This window comes from Nyctibius grandis, chromosome 4, assembly GCF_013368605.1.
Source record: "Nyctibius grandis isolate bNycGra1 chromosome 4, bNycGra1.pri, whole genome shotgun sequence".
In the NCBI taxonomy this organism is placed as follows: domain Eukaryota; kingdom Metazoa; phylum Chordata; class Aves; order Nyctibiiformes; family Nyctibiidae; genus Nyctibius; species Nyctibius grandis.
The window spans coordinates 101,351,397-101,373,857 of record NC_090661.1 but is presented as its reverse complement, the minus strand read 5'-3'; the positions used below and the strand labels follow the sequence as shown (position 1 = coordinate 101,373,857).

At 39.8% G+C, this 22,461-nt stretch overlaps 1 protein-coding gene across 1 annotated transcript; it reads right to left on the bottom strand.

The window, feature by feature from the left end:
* Positions 1 to 914: 914 nt before the first annotated feature.
* Positions 915 to 21,547, bottom strand: ABRAXAS2 (abraxas 2, BRISC complex subunit). Its single transcript, XM_068398714.1, has 9 exons — positions 21,458 to 21,547; positions 20,089 to 20,179; positions 16,969 to 17,005; positions 14,361 to 14,427; positions 11,592 to 11,782; positions 10,937 to 11,056; positions 10,199 to 10,283; positions 8,006 to 8,120; positions 915 to 3,142 (listed from the first exon to the last, which is right to left on the bottom strand). Exons 1-9 carry the CDS (start codon positions 21,527 to 21,529, stop codon positions 2,676 to 2,678), a joined length of 1,245 nt encoding a protein of 414 aa, XP_068254815.1. The 5' UTR covers positions 21,530 to 21,547; the 3' UTR covers positions 915 to 2,675.
* Between the last annotated feature and the right edge of the window lie 914 nt (positions 21,548 to 22,461).

The following is a 22,461-nucleotide window of genomic DNA, read 5'->3' as shown; positions in this document are numbered from 1 at the left end:
ATTTGGTGATGCTTTCTTTTGGAAGCATATGTGATAGCTCTAACTTATCGATACTTTCCATATGGTACGTTCCTGTTCTTCTAGTGATAGACAATCAGGGGGAAAAAAAAAAATATCAAAGTTGGGAGATAAAGGAAACAGCGATTTGAGGTTTCTCACAACAATAAACCAGAAAATATTTCATTGTACCAGAGAAACTACAGGATTTTGAATTAAAAGGCAGAGACACCAGCATTTTCTTCAACGCTCCCTACCTGTTAGTGAGTGGGCATTGCTACAGGTCTTGCTGCTGGGTTTTACGCCCCTGAGAATCACCCAAAGAAACTCTCCGTGAGTCGGACGTGGAAACGTGATACTTCATAGATATGAAGCTCTGGTTTTCTTTACAATTAAAGCTGCTCCCTATTGCCTTCAGATGGATCACAACCCAACACTGTTGGTTTTTATCAGGACTGTAATGAAAACTTCCAAGTCCGTTCGCATGCATTTTGACCAGAATGTTATCTGAATTTAAAAAAAAATTAATAAAAACACCCCCTTTGTTCTTACGAGTAAGCAGTTACAGTAAATGAAAGTACTTGGAGATAGGTGCTGCCTAGAGGGCACAATTACATACTCATTCCACCTCTGATCACCTACATATTATACGTAAAACCAAGCAGAACTTAAGACATTTTTTGTTATTAAAAGCTTCCAGAACTCAAGGATCTTTGTATCAACATGATGATAAGAACGGGTGGCAGGTATGTAACACGCATGGTACAGTGCTACACTCCCTCTTCCACCAAATCCCCCTCCGAGTCCTACAAACAGCTTTAACAAACCATCAGTTCTGAGCAGCGTTTCTATATTCTGACGAGTTATTTCACTGACACGGAACCTGACAAATATTAACGTGTAACTTAACAGGATTAAATAAGATTTTATTGTCACATTTAACTGCTTTGTCAGAGATGTACATTTTGCAGGTTTCTGTGCGGAATAAAAACGGTAGTTGCCATCTTGTCAATCCTGATTTCAACAGACACACACCTACAGCACCTGAAGCACAGGTGCTTGCAGAGAGCCAGCGATAAATCCAGAGCAAGTTCTCTGTTAAATGGATTGCAACACTCAAAGACAAAATGCATCAAGTTAAGGCTAATGAGAATAATGTAAAATAGTTAAAACAGACCGCTAGGTGTTTAAAGGTGGAAACACTCGACAGGAGAGTGGCACTTTTAACAGCTCATTTTTTCCAAAGTCATTTTGCTTTCTAATTTAACAATTTTTGTGATTTAGTACAGGTAAGGAGAGGCTAATGAACAGACTTTTACCTGCATATACAACATATGCTGCAATTTTAGTCTTTTGTAAACCTGATATATTTAAACTTGTAAGCGACAGCTTTGTTCTTCTGGGTGTAAACCAACGAAGTGGTTATTGACACCTCAAAGCAATAAATGCTTAAGAACCTCATCTTAAAATGTGTATTTTCTCATTTACAGGTCAGGGATAAGTCCAATAATACAAACTTCTTAGTGGCACAATTTCACATATTTTGGGCAACGTTAGCATACAAGCAGTATTTAAATAAAAATAAGTGCATCCAAACATGAAACTCTAAATATACCACACTTCCTTTATCCCAAAAGGCAATTTTCTGACAAGAGTTGTAATTCAAATTAAAATAATCACTTACACATTTCACCCAGAGGAAAAGAGGTAATGAGGGGGACTCTCCAAACAATTTTCTTCTACCCTATCCCCTATTTATTACGTAAAATAACTCATCTAGAAGCGTAAATCCAATATTCAGATGCAAATAAAATGCAAGAAGCAGTCTCTGACGTTTGTAATTTGCAGACTCCAAAGTCCAATCATGATGGAATTTACTACTTCTGTCAGTCATTTACTCCTGTATGTGCACTTCGTATTTATGCTAAAATAACAAATGAGACAATAAATGAGGCTAGTGTGGCATAAAGTCATTGTAAACCCAGCGAAACCAGAATAATTATATTTACGACATTCATTTGGATGATTTCCCAGTCATCCCACCCCCCCACACCCCTTACAGAAAAAAAGGCAACCATCATTTTAAGTGATACACACATTCTGCTAGTAAAAAAAGTTGAAACAAACCCCTTCTCTGTTAAAAGAGCATGCCGATAGAAGAAGGTAGACCACATCTGTTCCAATCAGGCTTCTCAGAATTATCAAAATTTCTTTGCTTGCAAAGGCCAATTTGGCTTACCATAGAAAGCTATTCTGAAGGCGGCTGATATATTTATTCCCTTTCAAAAATTAAAATTCAAGGCATGATAGTGCAAGAGGTAAGTTTTGATTTGAGAACATTATTTGTAGACTAACTGTGCTTAGTTACTACATCCCAATTTATTGTCTTAAAGAAAATACGGCAACAAAAGCTACAAGATCTCTATAAACTTCATTTTGCCTAAATTACCAGTACATCCATGAACCTCATCAGTATTAGTACAACTTGATTATCCTAATGATTCCATTATAAAACTTGCAAAATGTATCACAAGGTGAATAAACCATCTAGTGCAAGTCTTCTACGTTTTGTGTGCACAGGAATCCTGTGTAGTTCATTTCCTCCAGGTTAAATCCCCAAAATCTCTGTGTAACAATTATGAAAAAACAGTGTCATGTGGATTTTTCTTTCCCCTCTATCAAATCTGAGACGTTTGAGTGTTCCTGGAATCACCATCAGGATGTGCTGAAGGTCGTGAATCCCTTGTCTGTGAGTATTCACTGTCAGATGACTCTGTAGGTTCAAGCAAGTTTTCATAATCACTGTCTTCTGATTCGTCACCATTGTCACCGACCGCTCTTTGGGAAGATGGCACGGATGCTCCATTACCAGAATATTTCAATCCTGCATTTGTGGAAACATAACTGGAAGAACCTACTGCTTGAGGTCGAGGCATAAAAACATTGCTTTCTAGGAGACCATGACTGACAGTACTTTCTTGATTGGTTGCATTGAAATCGGAATACGGAGGGGGAGGATCGGAGACATCTGAATCTTCAAGTGTGCAGCCTTCCACAGCAAATCCAGTGTAGGACATTCGTGGAACAAACATAGGTTCCAAGTTATCTGTTGGCATTTGCCTGCTTAAAATTGCTTGCTGCATTCCTACAAAAGCAAAGAAAATTGGTGTATTTAATGCTTACTTTGCAATATGCTTTACACAACCTAGCTGTAACACACCACACTCCCCCAGCCCCTAACTGGTCTCTCTTCCTTCTGGTTGTTATTATTAAATGTTCATCTGTGGCATTGCTTTCAGACTCCAGCACTGGATCCCCTCCTCTCAGTCTCTACTACTCATCTTGTGGCAATTCTGATTTTTTTATCGATGACCATATGGGACACACTAATCATCATCATGATTGATTCTGTGATTCTGTGATTCTATGTCAAATCTTGCTAATTACTACATCCTACTCTTTGAGCTTGACAAAGAATATCTTAAGTTTAGCAGTACATCCATGAAACTCATCAGTATGAGCACAACTTAATTAACCTAATGATCCCATTTCAAAACCAAAATGTGTTCAGAAAGCAAATAACCTAAGTACAAGTTTGCTACAGTTTTATGTGCACAGTCGTCCTGTACAGTTCATTTCCTCCAGTTTAAGCTCCCTAAAACCACACCTACAGGAACTTTCCATAACCTGTTGCTCTTTCCACCTCATCTTCTCTCTGTATTTCTGTTTCTTCTTGCATCAAAACGTAGCTATGCTAGGGCTCATTGTGACTGCTCCTCTCCACCTATGCCTTATTCAGTACCAAAAGCTTGACTCAATTTTGATCAGCCGCTATCAGCTTCTAGTGTTGATATTACAACTTAAAATGACACCTCTCTGCTTTCTCTTACAATGCCCCTTGTGCTAGGGGACAACATCATGAACACCAAAGAAGTTACCTGGTCTTCTTCCCTCAAATTATTATTTTAAAAAACTTTCCCTGTGATTAGCCCAGCAGGCTTCTGAGACCACTGTGTATCCTGCTCACCTTCTGCTAGCCAAAGCACCTGTACTCACACAGTATCTCATATTTAGATTGCTATCTAGTTAGCTGAGCAAGAATCACCTTTCCAACCTGTGTTTCTAGATCCCTGGCACAGTGATCCACAACCAGGGCTCTCACACTGTCACACTGGTAAGGTATTTTGCTCACCATACCTGGAAAAGTCAGACACAACCACTGAAATCTGTTCCCTATGAAAAGCCATACAAAACAGGTAAAACCACCACTTCCATGATCTGACTTTGATTTAAGTACTTGTACAGTTAGACAGTTGCTATAAATAAATTTGTCTACTAAGGATAGGGTCTCTTTCCAATCGATGTGGTTTCCACAATCAAAGCAAGACCAAAAGCCACAGATACAGTCTTGCCTTTAAGGATTTCACAGCATCTCCACATTTCACAACAAATAAATAGTAACATAAGCACTATGAGGATTAAAAAAAATAGCTGAAGAACTGGTTAAAGAACAATTACAATGGTTAACAGTCACGTTGGACGTATCAAGATGAAGATCCCACAGCTCTGCACTGGGACTGGAAATATACTCACATTAACAACCTAAATGATGAAATTTAATCAGCACATGCTTATTAACATTACAGATGGTACTATGCTAGCAATAGCTGCAAGTATAACAGTATCGAACAGGATTTTCAAAGTGGACTTAAATGAGATGATTTGGAAAATAATTTAAGACATGCACAGGAATAATGAACTGCACAAAAGGCAAAATGAGGAACGGTTACATCCCTCTGCAGAAAAGAAACACAGGTTTACTGTTGATTTATGGAAACTGTAAGTATCAACATGCATTAAGTGTGCTCAGCTGCTGAGAAACAGATAAGTATTATTTCAGTATGTACCGTAATGGGTAAGACTACAACTGGAATACTGTATCTAATTTTGAACACCAGTTTAAGAAATAGGGAAAAACTGGAAAAACTCCACAAAAGGAAAGGACTCGTTAGAGGTCTAGATATCATGACCAAAGAGGAAAGACTGAAATAATGGGGATAATTAGAGAAAACTGAGGAAACAGTTTAAGTCTTCAAATGTACACAAGAGGCTGCTGTGGAAAGGTAAGCAGAAGGCAGCTTAGATTAGAGTAATATACATTAGACATGAGGAAAAACTTCCTGGCAGGAAGGTTTGTTAAGCACTGCAAGAGACTTAAGTTTTCAACTGGTTTCTAACTGGTTATTAACGTCCAGACATCTCTCAGAATTGACACCAGTATATTTAAAGCTGCCTTGCAGCTTGGTGATAGACAAAATGCTACAAGCTCTACTTGCTGTAACACCACACTTCTGGAAAAAGCAAAAATCAAGGCTGAGGAGTTCCTTTGATCAAGTCAATTAGATCTCTCTCCAGTAATAAAAAGAATGTATTCCCTCAAGTGGCTACAGAACAGCACTCCATTTTTGGTCCACAATACGAGAGCTGTGGTGGGAGACCTCCTGGCATCTGGCAGTGCACAGCACTCACTAGACCCTAGAACATGCTACTACATGTACAAAATTATTTCTGTGATCTGGCAAGTCAAGTCTCAACTGACTTCTATGCTATAGTGTTAAAGTCATAACCTGTTAACGAAAAATTTGTAAGAATAACCAGCTTTCACACAACACTACCGCAGGAATTGGAATCAACTGCTCCCTTTTCCTCCAGCTCAGAGAATGGTTAACTGGAACATTTAACTCACTAAAAACAAGAAAATTCTCCCACTGTTGAGAAAGCAAGAGAACAGAAGGCCAGTTTCAGTATTTAGCTACTCACATCTAAAAATATTACAGATATACAAGCTGCGTGTTTTCTTGTTTCAGCTCTCTCTCATGATTATCTGCTCTGGCATAAATTTTCAGTCCAGCATTTGCATCTCACTGGTAGTATCTAGAGGCTAGCACCGACTGCTCTTCCTCCTCCTCCCCCATCTTGTGCCATCTGGGCTGGGATCAGCTCCAGTCACACTAAATACCCAGCTCTACTTCTCACTAGCTTGCGTAGCAGCAGCTCCCTGGGCTGTTTCATCTACAGCCAAGCAGGAAACAGCAGTGACTCACGCCACTTCCATCTTTCAAATGGGCTGTGGTTGATGCTGACTCTTTACCTTATCTCTGAGGTTCAGAGAAGGAAGAACCATAGAGAAGTGGGCTGACAGATCAAACTTTGCTCTGAAATGCTCATGTGATAACAGTACCTTGCTGCCTGGAGAAAATAAAAATATTCAGTCCTAGCAGCAGAGGGGTCTGTTGCACAGTTTAGGGTGTAAACCCACCTAAGCCATCCTTTAGTCTCAGACACAGCTTTAGATAACAAGATACACAAATAAAAAACGTCTTGTAGCTAAAATTACAACATTTGGTTATTTTCTTATCATTTCAAAACATGGGAAAAACATGTTTTGCTGAAATATGCAATTTGCTTATTATTTTATTTTTAAATATTACTTCCCATTTGCCTATTCTCTGTTCCTACTCTCTACCTTCAGTCTTCCCTTACGCTCACAAATTAAATTAGATCAGCAATGTCTCCTTGGAAGTGTCCAGGCTCTTCACAAAACCTATCTGCTGCTAAGCTAAAGTCTCCTGAAGCCATATTCAATTTGTAGGAAGGAGGGCTGGGGTGGCAACCAGCCAACTATGCTCACACAATAGGTCTCACTGATTCAGAAAATTATGGAGCAGCAACAAAACATGAACATACACCTATTACTACTGGCTTTCCCTACCAGTCCTAAATACATACTATGAAAACTTGTACTATTAATACAGAATGCAGAACCAACCCTAATAAAACCATGAATTTTTAATGGGACTTATTTGCACCATGGAAACATAAACCAAATCAACTCAATACTAATATAGGTCTTGAAAATGCAGCAAAAGTATAATTTCTGCAGAGCTTCACTAGAGACAGAAGACCAACATGCTTGTATTGCCTTGAATAAATCAAAGAATTAATAAATAAAATAAATCCCCCCAACACACTACAGGAAGGACAATATTTTGGTAACTTCATGGAATTAAAACTAATACAGATTGAAATTCATATCAGGGATGATATGGTACTTGACATAGGTAGGCAAATTCCAACAATATTCTGCATTTAAATAGTTTCTTCCACTTTCTAGCAGGTAATCCTGAAGACAGGAATGACTTCAAAATGGAGTTTTGAAAGATTTAGTTCAACATAGAAAAGTGCTATTTCAATGCAAATCATGTTCACCACTAAGTCAGCAAATAATGCCAAAAATGCTGACTAAATTAGGATTCAGTAACTCTGAGGTGGGAGAGGAGCATAAAAACGTAGATGGTCTCCTCTAAATCGGTGTTGAAAAACCTGATACATCTACTAAAAGCTGCAAGATCAAAAATCATCTAGACAACACTTCAGATGATCTACATCGATATTAATCACTTAAGCACTCCTTTCCCTTCACTCAGTTTGTCTGGTGTTCAGTAATATAACTGAACTCCAGCTGAATTGGTGCTGGGCTGGTGTTTGGGGATAGGCTTGGGCAGTGGTAAAAGGAATAAAGATTTAAAAAAAACATTGATAGTTACTGGCCTGTAAACACAGTACCCTGTTTCTATGTCATACTTCAAAAGGAATCTCTGTGTTGCTTAGATTTGCTTTCTCCATTCCTGGCTTTGCTCCACTTTTCCTTTCCTACAACCGATCTTTTCCTGTGTTATTTCCAGAACTGACTTTCTTGTTCTTTAGCTTTGTCTCTCCCCTATGTTTTAAGTTTGCTAACATTGGATGACTCCTACAGAGATATCTGTAGTCCACCTACTTTCACAGTTCAGGTATCATTCAATGTAAATCCACCATACACCCTTCCCAATGGGATTTTTTTTTTCCTTTTGCTATGAGCTATCAGGAATACAGCTCAAAATAATTCAACAAAAAGTTTTATCCTTACAGCATCTGCTTCTGAAAAAAAAATTAGAAGGCAACTTACTTATTTCTTGTTCTTTTTCATTTTTCTTTTGTGCGATTTGCCTTTTTAACTTGTTTACATCAGCTTGAAAAGATTCAACAACACGTTCACTTTTTTCTACATCTATACATACTGCCTAGGAGAAAAAAAAACATAAGATATGCTAATATTTTGCAAATATACAGGAAAGGTTTCCACGACAACGTTAATAAAGCTACTACAAAACAAGAATCCATGAAAAGCACAAAACGAAGAGCAAGGGTTAACTATATCAGAGCATAATATTCAACCTGAAGATGGTTTTCTTTACTGGTTGTTGCAAACTCCCAACTGCTGCACAACAGGAAAACTGTTTCCAAAGAATTCATTATTACAGGAAGATTTGTAATAAGATCCACAGTTAGTTCTTCCTACCTGATTGAAGAATTTGACTTTTTTTTTTTAATTTTAAATACACTGTTGTTAGCACAATAACGATGCTATAGTAGCATGGTTTTAACATAGCATAAAGGTATGTACTTTTGGTACTAGACCAAATTTGAATTGGGGTATGGAACAGTACTCACGAGACAACTGTCCCAAGCTGATCTCCTAACTGATACCTCTATTAAATAAACAAGACCCATGGATTTTTCAACAACTTTCCCTATACTGGTTAGGAAATAAAGGTGAAATTTTCATAGAGGGATCTAAGTTTAAAAACAGTTCTGGATAATATTGATTTCTTTTTTAATCTAAACATGTTACACTGGCTATTGTTTACTTCTTCAGAAATTAAGTATTGGCCATTGTCATTAAACACAATTATGAAGAATACACAACTCTAAAAGCACTGGTAAGTCTTAAACAGTAAGTCACTAGCCATTTACTGTTTCTTCTCCAAAAGGATACTACTAGTGATCTGACCTACAGAGCTGAAAAACCTTAACTATGCTTTCAGCTCTATACCTAATTTTTAGAAGTTTATAAAGCTTAAACCCTCCCCTCCCAACGAACTGGTGAATAATGCAAATACAGGTATCTCAGCTGCTTTACCAGAAAACTTATTTCCAGTCCTGTAACATTCTCTGTGAAAGTCACTTAAAGATAAAAGTTCCTCAAGTTAGCTAACACCTAAGTTACTTTTAAGCTCTGTAAACAACATACAGCAGCATGATTAACATGGTGAAATACAACTAAGTCATAGTTCTAACAGGTAGGAAGACAACTCCCTGATGATGTTACATTTTCCATTTTTCCAGACGCTAATTCTAACAACAGCAAGAGTGCAAAAGGATCTTTGGGCTCTTGGCAAAAACAGCATTACAGAATAATACCATTAGCTAATGGGATAGACCTCTGAAAAGAAATCGTCATGTCTCCTGAAACCAGCATGAAAGCTGTCTGCCTTCTCGTTGCGAGTTACCCATCTTACAAGGCAGGTTAGAAAGCAGCAACTTCCACGGGGAAATAGTAGTTCTCCTGTGCAAGCAGGGTGAGGGGATGGCTGGAGCCATTGCTGCTTTGTTCTCTGCTATATGTGCCAACCAGCAAAGCTAAGCTGGAACAGAGACACAAATTCCTCCAGGGCAGATGTAAGGGGAAAGCCTGGAACTAAGCTGTGACTACAGCACAATTAGCAGATGTGTGTGCTCCCCAGGCAGCACAGCTATGCTGCTCTTCACTTAAGACAAGCCGTGAATTGACGTGCTTACATTTAGTAGATTTGACACACAAGGCACTTCCAGATGCTTTGCCACATTTGGAGCAGGATTCACTCATGCTCTACACAAAACATTCACAAGTTTTAACTAACAGATGGAGCTCTTTGCTGCATGCTACATACTAAGAGCCAGGAGTCATTTTTAAACTCACACAGGCAAGCCTTTAAACCTGTGCAAATCCCTACAGCCTTCAGCAAGGCTTTTCTTCAACACATACTCTTAAAAACAGCTAACATCTCCCAGAAATCACTAAGCATTAAATCACTCTTACTTGCAAAAGAGAAAGAATTGATGATATTCCTATCAACCACTTTTACAGCAGCAACTGCAAATGCACACACTAACTAGAAACTGACACATTATCAAAGAAAGTCAGACTTTTTCCCCCTACAGTTAGTAATAAATTGTTTATGAGATCTAAAAATCACCATCTACTGCACTCCTGGTTTAAGCAAAGGACAAACAAAAGAGGTCACGTGCAAACTGACCAATAACAAGTGAAGGAAGTTACCTGTACTTTTTCCTGAAGTGCATTATAAACCTGATATATAGCCCTGATGTCCTTCATCACTCCATCTTTGTCAAAAAAATCAGTACTAAAAAAAAAGAAAAGCAGAAATCATTAGAAAAGACAACACAAGTTTCTAGCTCATGCTGTCTGTGAATCGTTGTCAAGCAGTCTATCACTATAGTTCTAAAATGTATTTTATTTTATATTGCTAAAAACATACCATACTCTCAAGAACCAAAATTTGGACAGCAGCATATTCAATACCAAAATTCCTTCTGGAACAACAAAGTCTCATTTGAATGAGATTAAACTTGTGCAGAAATCTTTAAGCTTGTATAATTTCATTGTTAACAGTCAGGAAAGCTACTTTGCATTTACAGGATTTAATTAAAATGACTTTAAAAACCCAACAAGACTTCAACACTTCCAAATCAGATTTCAAGTTTTAAAGCAAGCTTATGCACATAATTCATTGAAAAAAATGAAGTAAGAATCCTCCAGCCAGAAGGCCCACAGCACCGACCGGCCATACTAACTCTGCTTTTCTGATTAGTGCACCGAGTTCCCTTTGTGTTTCTAAAAGATTCGATTCCAAGCAGAAAAAGCACACTAGGAACCAACCATTCTCCTCCAGAACTAGGACTCTCCTGCTTCAAATGCATATTTGTACTATTCTTTGGAAGGTAAAGAATGCACAGTTCGATGACTGTACTTCATTTGCAGAGGAAAAGTCCTTACCCGTGTTCCTTAATAACTTTGGCATAATTCTGAGAAGTATTTGGCACTGAAGAAACTTTGTATTCCTGTTGACTAGTGTTGCCTAGATTAGGAATAGTAAGTGACACCCTTTGATTATACCTGTAAAGAAAGTTTAGAAAGACTTCTTACTTCATATTCAAAACATTATTTACAATAGCCTTGATATTATCCCATCTCTCTGATGATTTTAAAGCTTCTAGGTTATTATAAAAGCTGCTAAATATTAGAAGTTGTGTTCAAAATGAATGCATGATCAAATACTTCCTTGAGATGGACCTACCTCCGTACCTCTTAGAGCCTTTTAATTGTGCATTCAAACTACCACAGATACAAGAAGGGTGAAGCTACATTCAGGTCTATTCTAAGAAACATGGTACTGACATTTGATTCCTCTTGAAATATATTGGTTTTGTTGTCTGAAGATTTAAAGACTGAAAAGAACTTTTGCTCACCTCAAACCTTTAATTTATAAATTACTTGCACAGAAAAAAATCTGTCATCACTACCAAGACATCACTTGACAAACACAAACCCTTCTTTACATGTAATTGTACAAACTTCAAAATAGTTTAGAATATAAAGAACAGCACTAAGAATAAAAAAGAGGATTGGTTCATATACAGAGATTGCTTACCTTCGGTTTGGTCTAAAAAGCACATATTCTAAAGCATGTGTTGAGTTATTTGCAGTGGAAATGAAGCTGAAGAGAAGGAAGACAAGATCAGGCACTCCAAGAATGTGCGTCAGCTGTTTATGAATGATGTGCTCTCTATATGACATCTGCTGCTGAGTGTTTCTCCTAAATCTGTACCATCCAATAACGTTCTGTAATCAAAGTACATCAGAAAAAAACAAAATATTAACTGAGAAATACATATTTACCTTCTGATAATAAAGTTGCTAACACTGTGGTATCATGTCGATTAGCCAATAGCTTTGCTACAACAAAATCAGACTGAATTACTAGAGCCTTGCACCTATTAAATAACCCAAAACAAGTGACATCTCATTACAACACAACCATTAATTGCTCAACCTTATTGTCCTACAAACACCCATGTGTGTCCTCAGTGGCATGCAGGATCCCACTTCCAATATATTTCAATTGTTTAATTTCAGCAACAAACCTTGGAGCATCTTCAAATTATTAGACTTGAGCTGTTTTCAAACACAGCAGATGTGGGTTTTCTTTAGCCTAAATAATTCAACTTGTATTGATTTGTAAGACATTTCCAGTGCTTCACAAACATATCTGCAAATTCACGTCTGTTCATGAGATGTATGGGACTAATCTGCTGTGTACAGCAATAAAATTATCTCACTGTGTATGTAATTGTGAAAGATTCGTATGCACATCAGATAAGACCCATTCTAATTCAATTATTATTTTGAATACAACATGCATTAAACTCCTCTACTTCATGTAAACTAAAGTTTAATGTAAGAGATTAATGAAAAAGGACGCATCATTAACAATTTGGTTTAGGAAAAGTCCCAGAAATAGGCACTATCGTGTAGTGATGCATCAAGACTGCATGTATATATTCAGCAGAACAGAGCAGATTCTACATATTAAACAATATGACTCCTGTGTTAAACAAAAAAAAAGGAAGCAATGTTTTTAACCTTTTACAATAAATCTGTACAATTACTTCATCTGAATGTAATAAAATGTGCTTATTTGCTAACAAAAGAGAATACAAGACTGTCTTGGCTCCCAGACAGTAGTATTTCTCTTTTTTGACATTATGACAATTAATGTCATTAAATCTGGGGTGCTTTAATCACATGACACTTGCAAGTTTTAATTTCTCCAGTTTTGCCTGCTTTCTCACCACAGATAATGTGCCAGTCTCCCTGCAAGGTAGGTCCTAACAAAATAAAATTCAATTGAAAACTAGTGGGAGACAAGCATTTTTAAATTATATTTTTTGCTTTGTCTCCTGAAGGGGAACTTAATATTCTCTGTAGTGTTCTAGAGTAGAGTTATGGAGTACAGAATTCAGGACCTGAGACTGGAAACTCACTCCATCACCAGCATAAAGATGGACATCTCTGTATATATAAATATACACACAAAGCACTTATGCACTAAGCATAAATACATTAGTATACACAGAGGAGTTTATTCTGAGAGCATTTGCTGGACGAAACGGACAAGAAAAAAACATTACAGTGATCAGTGTTGCAGAAGTTGCACAGATTTAGGACTTGCTTCCCTAAAGACCCCTCCTCAACTTAGGCCTTGTCTGTAAGCAGAAGTCCACAGTTCAGGTGGGTAAGGTGAACAGAAAGTCAAGACTGCAAAATCGATTAGCAACTGAGTAACTGTCATCACACACTTTGCATAATGACAATCAGTTCACACAGTAGGCATTCTAGCCCAGACCAGTGCAGTGAAAGTTACGCCTGAGTCACCTTCAGAGGACAGAAATCCCAAAAGCCCAACAGGCCATGCCATGACAGCTCTGCTCCTAGTGAAATGCCATCAGCAGCTCTACAAGCAGCTGGAACGACATTGATTTGCTGCTGCTTTGTAAAAATGAGTCAAATGAGAAAAAAAAGGTCTTGTTGTAACCACCCCTACCTTGTACTAGCTCTGGCACCAACCAGACCTTGTGAGCCAAATTCATGTACTGGTGATGCTTTTCTGCTAGGTCTAACAGGGTCCACAGCTGCCACAAATTAAACCATGCAAGTTAGTCAGCCGTCCTTTTGCCAGAGCAAGTTGACTGGTGGATTCACTTCACTACATAAGGAACTACACCTTCAGCTCTGCTCTTCGATGTATCAGTTCATGAGAAGCAATTATTCAATAATTAGAAAGAGTGCACTACAAGTATGGAATGAGATGAAACACTGAAAAAAGGTTTGACTCTTCTCCAAATAATGACTAAAATTTAATCTTAATACTAGTTGTGCTGCTAACAACATATGCGTGACATAAAGCTGTGACACTGACATAACTGATAGAACAGTTTTTCCAGTTTAAAACTGACAGTGCAAAAATTGCAATTACAAGGCTATATCATTGCAACTCTTTTAAACGAACTCTTTAGAACAGATTTTCAGATTAGCTACATTTTTGTTGGTTTCAGCAGAGTACACTATCATGACGCTACACGTTTAGCTCAAAAATGTGGGTGGGTTAATACTAGCCCTTCACTTTTGGAGACATGAACTTAAATCCTTTGCATTTAGACGTTGTGCCCAATTCAAACCAAGTACCACAAATCCACCAACTTCTGTACAGGATAAGCCTTAGGTCAAAACAAACCATCAGATTTGTGAAAGAAAATATTTCTTCTGGTTAACTCCTTTTTTGTTTGTTTGTTTTCCAAAATTGCTCTTTCTAATTATAGGCTCTAATGAGTAGAACAGGAGGAAAAGATACAAAACTTACTTTTCTTCGGTCTTTAAGAATCCTGTCCAAACTCTCCTCATTAACCTTGCCTGCATAGTCATAAAAGCTTGAACCAAAAAAGGAAGAGAGAAAGGTAGGTACACAGTTTACACACACACATTATACATAAAGTAAATAATTTATAGCTTGAGTGTTCTTCAAATAGATGGCATTCTATACATTACAAAGCAACTTCTATAGTTTTACCTTCATCAACATAGGTCAGTATTCACACCACCTACTTAAGATATCTAACTCTGGTGCTATGTAGAGCACAGTCAGAAGGACTGCACAGCCAAGAGACAGAGGCAGTTGCTCACAGAGGAAGATGCAGAGCATTTAAATTAGATGCATAAGACTAGCTGGTGTGAAAACTCTAACCCTTTTTAAACCACTAGTAATGAAATACAAGATGCCTGTAATTATTAGTTTTAAAATGCTTTCATTGCACACATTAGTTTGATGCCTAGTATTTCACTGCCAGCCCCTACAACAAGGGGTACACACATAAATGGACTGTGTAATTTTATTTTGACTAGCATTCTGTAAAACCCTGCTTTGATAATAAGAGGCCTACCTGCCAAAGGAGAAAGGAAAGCAGGGCCATTTTACATGCAACTACAAATCAATTTCTTGAGCTCCAGTCCTGCAATTAGACTCAAATGATTGGACCCTTGACACCAAAACAGTTATATTGAGGTTAGCAAGAATCCAAAGTATCATGGTCTTTCCATACGGCTCTGCTTACAGAACTGAGGCTCAAACCCTGACAAGTTGTTATTTTGAGGACACAACAGATTTAAGAATTTATAAATCTATCTACACAGACAGGTTTATAAATTCAAGTAGATCACGCTTACGATAAAAGGAAAAACATTTGAAAATAGATTCCTCCTTGACTTACCTGCCAAGTCCTTAGTCTCTTTCAAGAGCTGATATCACTAACACCTAAAGCAGTGCAGGAAAACACTCTGTTTTAGAGTTCTATGATCTCAACTCTTGTGTGGGGGGGTGAAAAAAAAAAACACAACAGAAAAACCTGAGCTCAGTACTTGGCTGGTAAATAAGGGTGGAAATAAAATTTGTTTTAAGATGCAAGTTATTTTGCATATTAAGACTACAACTAACTGCTAGTTTGAGATTCTACACAACATTTGCACAATTTTTTCCATCCACGTTCAGAATATTTATACATTCTTATAAGTAGTGTATATCCAATTCTTTCTCTTTCAAGGATTTATAAGAATAATCTTCTTACAGGATGAGCAACTAGTACTTAACAGAGTACTTCATTTGAAAACTGCAGATAGAGAAATCAGTCCTTTTAAAATCCTTGCTTCTTATTTAGCTCCCACACGTTGGTAAAAGCACTGGAACCAAGCCTGCTCTACTCAGCACCAGCAGTGCCAGCTTACAAGAGTACAGAGTGGATGAGCAATATGCCTCCCTCAGGCTGGCTACACTAAGTCAAAAAGCTAAGGTAGAATGCCCAAAAATCAGCATCTGCCACAACTAATGGAACAGAGAAACCAACAGCACACTCTGCTACTGATAAAGGCTGTATGAGCTGTGAGAGTTTCCCCTGTGCTCTGAAGTAAATAAATTCATCAGTGTTCTTGTGCAGAAAGCATGCAGTGAAATACAGACTTCTTCCCCTTCCTCCATCATCAGCTCAGTTACCAACAACCAATTTCTTGACCGGGGAGAAGCAATAAACGTGATCAGTTTTGATATGTGCTGCACAAAGCATCACTAGAAATCAGTCCACTGGACACCGGGATATTATCTTGATGTGTAGAGTCTCTAGCATTTAAATCACTGGGTTGAGAGTACCCCCTCTGTAATTATCAGATAGCAAAGGACAATAGCTTTTCTCTCTAATGTAACTAATGTCAATCATAATATCTAAGGTATTGTGTCTTCTTAATTGGCTGGAAATCTCTAAATAAAGACAAGAGGAGATTAATTGGGAATTATCTCTAAAAAAGAATTTCTAGACAGCAATTTAGAAGCCATCACTGTGTAACAAGTGAAGACTATAGAGAAAAGCTACATACAAATAGATGGAAGCTACTAAACAGAATATATTAGATCTAAATTTAATTTAAATTATGGACTACAGGAGATCAGAAGGCAAAAATAACTAGTAAGCTGAAAGTTTCAGAATAATTAGTTGGCGCAAGTCAGTACAACTAACTACAAAACAACTTGATAACCCAGCAAGTTACTAAGGTTAGGGCACACAAGGTGGGTCTGGTGACCCACCAGGTCCAAGCACAGCTAACCTAAGACTACAATTTTTTGATATTCATCCTCATTACCAGAGTGATATGATTTGGTCTGACTGCTATCCCACCTCCACTCCATGAGGCACAAATTCAAAGAGAGACAGAAATAAGCCTAGCTACCTGAGCACCCCTTCTAACCTAAGGTAAGTGCTAGTAAAACTGTAAACTCATACTTTCTTGCCATGGCTGATGTCATTTACACATATTCTTTTAATATCATCAGATGAGCAAACAATGCAAACATTGGTAGGTACATTTGGAATGCTAATATATTTCAGTGAGCCACCTATTTTTATAGGAAGACAAAAGAAAATGCTTACCTAAAGAGTCTTGAACAAGGCTCATGGTTATGGATTTCTGCAACAACAAACAAGAAGAAAGGAGTATGTCCAACTTCTCAAGGTAAAGAGAAATTACAGTGGCATATCTTGTATGAACTTTCCACATCACAGCTACTGAGCAAATAAACATTTGTGTCAGACCACACACTGCCTGTAATATCTCAACAATACCTGATGACACAGCACCATACCCAGAAAAACAGCTTCTCTTCCTGATCTGCCGTTTTACAGAGGAAAATATTTCAACAATAAGCAAGACATACACTTGCTCAGATATAGCTGAGCCTCAAATACACACTTTCGGTGCTATTTTATGGTTGTAACCTCCTCACAAAGGCATTTATGATTTTTTTTTCTTTTTGATGATACAGCTTTCCACAACAGTTTACTTGCATTCATATACACTGTTTATTACAGCAGCAATGAATAGAAAAAAAGGGATGGGGAAGGGAATCACTGAAATGTTATACATTGGAGTATTTAACCAAGAAAGGAAAACAGAATCTATTATAAGAAAAGGAGTTAAATGCCACTCCAAAATGGTTAGCTGCAATTTATAATTGTTATATGAAGTATTAAAAAGCCACAGCAGTAGCATTTATCACAAGCTTGTCAATGAAAAAAAAAATGCTTATTTAAGCAGCAAAGCTTGTAACATGTCAGTAATCTCAGAGAAGAGTGAGAGAAGAGTAAAAATCCAATCCACATGATCTAACATCAAGCATGACTGACTTTTTGCCAGCGTTAAGTACTTCTTTAAAGTTCTCCTCTACTCCAACTTTTTACCAATACAGCTTATTATATTATGATATCTCGATTACATAATTTATCTGAAACTGTATTTGCTCAGACTGAATACGCTTATGTAGCAATAATATTTCAAGCTCCTATACAGAACCCCGCTGGAGTGTTTAGCAACAACTTTGTTTAGACTCTTCCTTCCTGGCGGGTGACTCACCACCTGCTGCTCTGAAAGGCACGGCCTGCTCACGACCGCAATCTCAGCAGAGTCAGAATCAGATCACAACTCCCAAGAACAACAGACTACACACATGAGCATCTCAGCATATTTAGCCACTATCAAAACAAGGCCCTGAACACTCATGGTAGGCGTACTGCCTGAGAAACAGTACATTTTCAGAGCAAGAACTCCTCACAATGCTGCTGTTAAGAGTTACTGACTTTCTTTATTTGGAATTGCTTAAAAGTGTATCAACCCTGTGTTTTTACACTGGCATACAGGACTTTCTGGAAACGATTTGCTAAAAAAGCCAGGAAGTGTAATTCCAGCTTAGACCAACTCTTATTGACTTCAACGACTGAGAATATAGACTTGATTCTCGGGTTATTACGTTACTAAACGGACCTTGTCTTTTGAAAAACAAGGGGTTTTTTGGGGGGGTTGGACTAGATGATCTCCAGAGGTCCCTTCCAACCCTAACCATTCTGTGATTCTGTGAAAAACAGGAAGCAACAGTCCTACTGCTCAGGACCCATGAAGCAGCCATCATTCTAAATTTGAGTTGTACACATCGACTTGCTGTATCTATATATGTAATAATGCACTATACGTACACATATATACCCAAACACCACCATTAAGCTTTGAGACAGAATGTTAAAACTCATCTGTGGCAACAGTGCCACAAAACTGTCAACCTCAGTTCATGAGTTGAACTGGGAGTTCAAGAGTTAATGTTGATGAATAAATATTGAAGTAAAACTTCGATAAACAAAAAATATCCACATCATCTCTGTGGGGTTGGGTGTGTGTGTTTGCATGTGTGTAATTTCCCTTTTCAGAAAATAACTATAACCAGGAAAGTAACAAGAGAGTATCTAGAAAGGGAATAATTTTTAACACCACAAACACTTGGTTTACAAAAACACGCTGAGGCTGCTGTTGTTGACATTACTGTGTTACACTGTCAACAATAACTAAGATCAGTTACCACTGAATAGTCATGTCTAGTTTTGTCCCAACAGAAATAGCTACCAGCTGCCTTCCTTTATACAGTACTTTGATACTTATTATATACACATGCAAAAAATCCTATGCCTTTATTTTCTGTAATTTAGCTCAATTAATTAATCGTAATTAACTGACACTTCACACAGTCAATTTATCACCCATGTTTCCTTAGGAATAACCAGAACAGGAAGCTACTTAACCTTCTGGATTCTTGCATACACAACCACCACTACTTTAAGGTGGCAAGTACTTTGAGATGTAACATAATACAGCACATACTTTCAGAGATCCTTAGTTCTGTATTGGAATTAACATTTGAGAGTCAACTACTAAATGTCTGTGTATTAGCTAAGCTTTATTCAGTTGCTGCTATGTTATTTAGTATCAAATCCACAAAGCCAGGTACGTATACATTTGGGTTTTTAAAGGTGGTTTACATGTATTTTAGCATCTGGTTATATATATGTATACAAAAAAAGGCATTTCCTTTCAGGGGTTTCCTGTTTTCTATAAACCAGAGCTAAAAATGTGCAACAGCATCTCACTCGTATAAAAATATCTACTTCAACCAACAGCACTTAACAGCAAGATCTTAGATCTTCTTTCACTTTTCACAACAACAACAAATCAGCTGTACAGTAAGTACGTGTGCTCATCAATAAACTGTTTGTCAAATATTCCTTGGTCAATCTTGCTGTGACAGTTTACGATGTCATCAACTACCAGCCACTCCTCCACACTCCCCACTGGAAATTCGCCCCCGTTCAGTATCAGTAAATCAAGCAATGCATTTATCTTATTTTGAGCACATGCCTGTATTTACGCAACCACATCAAGCAGGAAACTCCCTTCAGGACCAAAAACCAAATTAATCATTTCTCCACCACAAAATGCAGATAACTGCCTACAATGAACGATACATAAAACCCCCATATCTAACAAAGCACAGTTCCCTTTCCTCACACCTCAACCATAAACACACAAATACCACAGCAAATGTGATTTTGAAAGACTGGAACATCATGTGCTGGTCTCACAAGTGAAGTAATTATTACAAAATTGCTGTGCTGAAAATTGAAAAACTAAACAGTGCTTCTTTCAGAATTTCTCAAAGTTCTGCTACTTACCAATCACTTGTAGAAATTCAGTGTTGCTGATCTGTGAATCGCTAATGCTGAAAGTCTCTTCTTGTCTCACCTCTCCTAGTAGAAATCCTTCCTACAATTTTAAAGGGGAAAAGAAAAAGACTAAAAATAGAAAAATTGCACTATATACAGTCACTTACTGTAACTTTCTTAGCATTAAATGGAAGAATTGAAACAAAGATTTAGTTTGAAGTACATATCTGAGCTGCAGCAGGTATAACCTGTACTTAGGTTTACCGAGATTGATTTTCTGATTTACCAACATCCTTTCACAACACTACAGGAACAGGTTGTCCAAAAAATAATATCCTGCTGAAAGCTTCTGTAGGTAACACACAACTTACACACGGCAAACCCAGATTACGTAAAAGAGCACTCTGCATCCAGCCCCAGCTACACAGGCACGCACTGAGGAGGAGGACTGAGCTCGGTGCTCGGCACCACTGCTGCTCCGTCCCTTCAAAGCTAACGGGAAGTGGAGTTTACATCTGCAAAGACTTATTTAAATTTATATTTGGAGACTGGGCTGTACCCTGAACAATACCAGGGATCATAAAACTCAGGAGGTAACTTTAAATCATCCTTTATGCTCCATCCCCACCCAAAATGAGGAAGGAGAATAAGCAGGAATCAGGTGCTTTTGGCACAAGCACTGAAACGACAGCGCACTGCTTCCTGGTGCAGAAATAAGGGAGCAAGCTCAGACTAGAAGTCTGTCAACAGAACAGAGGGATTTAGAAACACCCCGGTTCTGCGTTGCGACCGGGGTTAGTTACCGTGCTGGAAACCGAGAGCTACTGCAACGTGCACACAAACACCCGCAGCTTTTACACACGCGTCGGCTGCCTACAGCCGATGTCCCGCACGCCACGGGAGCCCCGCACCCGGGGGTGCAGCCCCCGGCGCCCCACGGCCGGCCCAGCGATGCTCCAGAGCCGCGGGGTGCGGCCCCCGGCGCCCCACCGCCGGCCCAGCGATGCTCCAGAGCCGCGGGGTGCGGACCCCACCGCCGGCCCAGCGATGCCCCAGAGCCGCGCGGTGGCCGGCGGCCCCGCCAGCAGCGGGACCCAGCGGGTCTGCAAGTCACCCCCGGCCCCCTCCCAAACCGCGACCGGGCGGCGGCCCGGGAGCCCCGCAGCCACCTCTGCCGGCGAAAGGCCCCTCTGTGTCGGCGTCAGAAGCCGAGCGGGGCCGCTACCGCCGGCCGTCACCCCCGGACAGGGCCCGACCGACGGCCGCGCGGGCCGGCAGCACCCCTACGGCGGCGCGGCCCGGCCGCTGCTCGGGGAGGGAGGCGAGCCCCGGAGCCCGAGAGGTGCCGCGCCGGGAGGCGGCGGCCCCGAGCACCTACGTGGTCGGCGCTGCTGTTGGCGCTGTAGTAGCAGACGGAACTGAACGTGTAGCCCGAGATGGAAGCCGCCATGATGGAGCCCACCGCCGCCGCCGCCGCTCCCACAAGCCCCCGCGCGCCCTCGCGGTCCGCCCACTTCCGGCCGCGGCGCGGGGGCTGCTGGGAGGTGTAGTCCCGTCCCACACGGCGGCCGGGCCCCGTTGTTCCTCCCCGGCGCAGAGCCGCCGTCCCGGGCCGGTCAGGGACCGAGGCCCAGCTCCCTGCGGCCGGGAGCGAGCTGGGCGGCTTGGGCCGAGCCCTGCGGCCTCCTGCCGGGCCGGGCCGGGCTGCTCGGCGTCCTTCACCGGGGCCTGGGGCCTGCTGTGGGATGCGCACCCGGTGCCGGTGGGCGTGGAAGCGCTGCCGGGACTGTGCGCTGAGAGGAGCGAGCATCTCCGAGCGAGGAGGCCTTGCAAAACCTGTTAAAATGAGATAGCTAGGTATTTTGTGTAGGTTTTGAAGGACCGGACGAGGTGTCGCAGAGCACACACACACGGGGAGCAGCACAGGAGCTGACTGAGCGGCGGTGCCGGTTTCACTTCCATCGGTTGGATTTTTCACTTTGGGCACTCAGATATGGGATGTTTTACACTTGCTAAAGCCCCGGGATTCTTCTGTACTCCTTTTGCTTTGCAAAGGAAAAAAGTTTCGGCTGTGATTTTGCAAACAGCGTTCTGCTGATGACAGCCACGATGCTCCGAGCTTGGCGGGTGCCTGCTGGCTTCGCTCCCCGCCCGGGTCATCCAGCAGCAGGGTGGCACCTGTACACCCCCGTTGCCTGCTTCTAATACCGAAATCATTACTGGTTTGAAAATAAATTACAGATTGTAGTGTTAAGATATCTGGTAAGAAGCCTTATGAAAGCAAGCACGTTTGTGAAATTTGAATTCATAAATAATTGCGAGCATAAATCCTTTTTTAGAAGTTTGCGCTGATTTTAGGTGATTAGGATTGCAACGATGAAA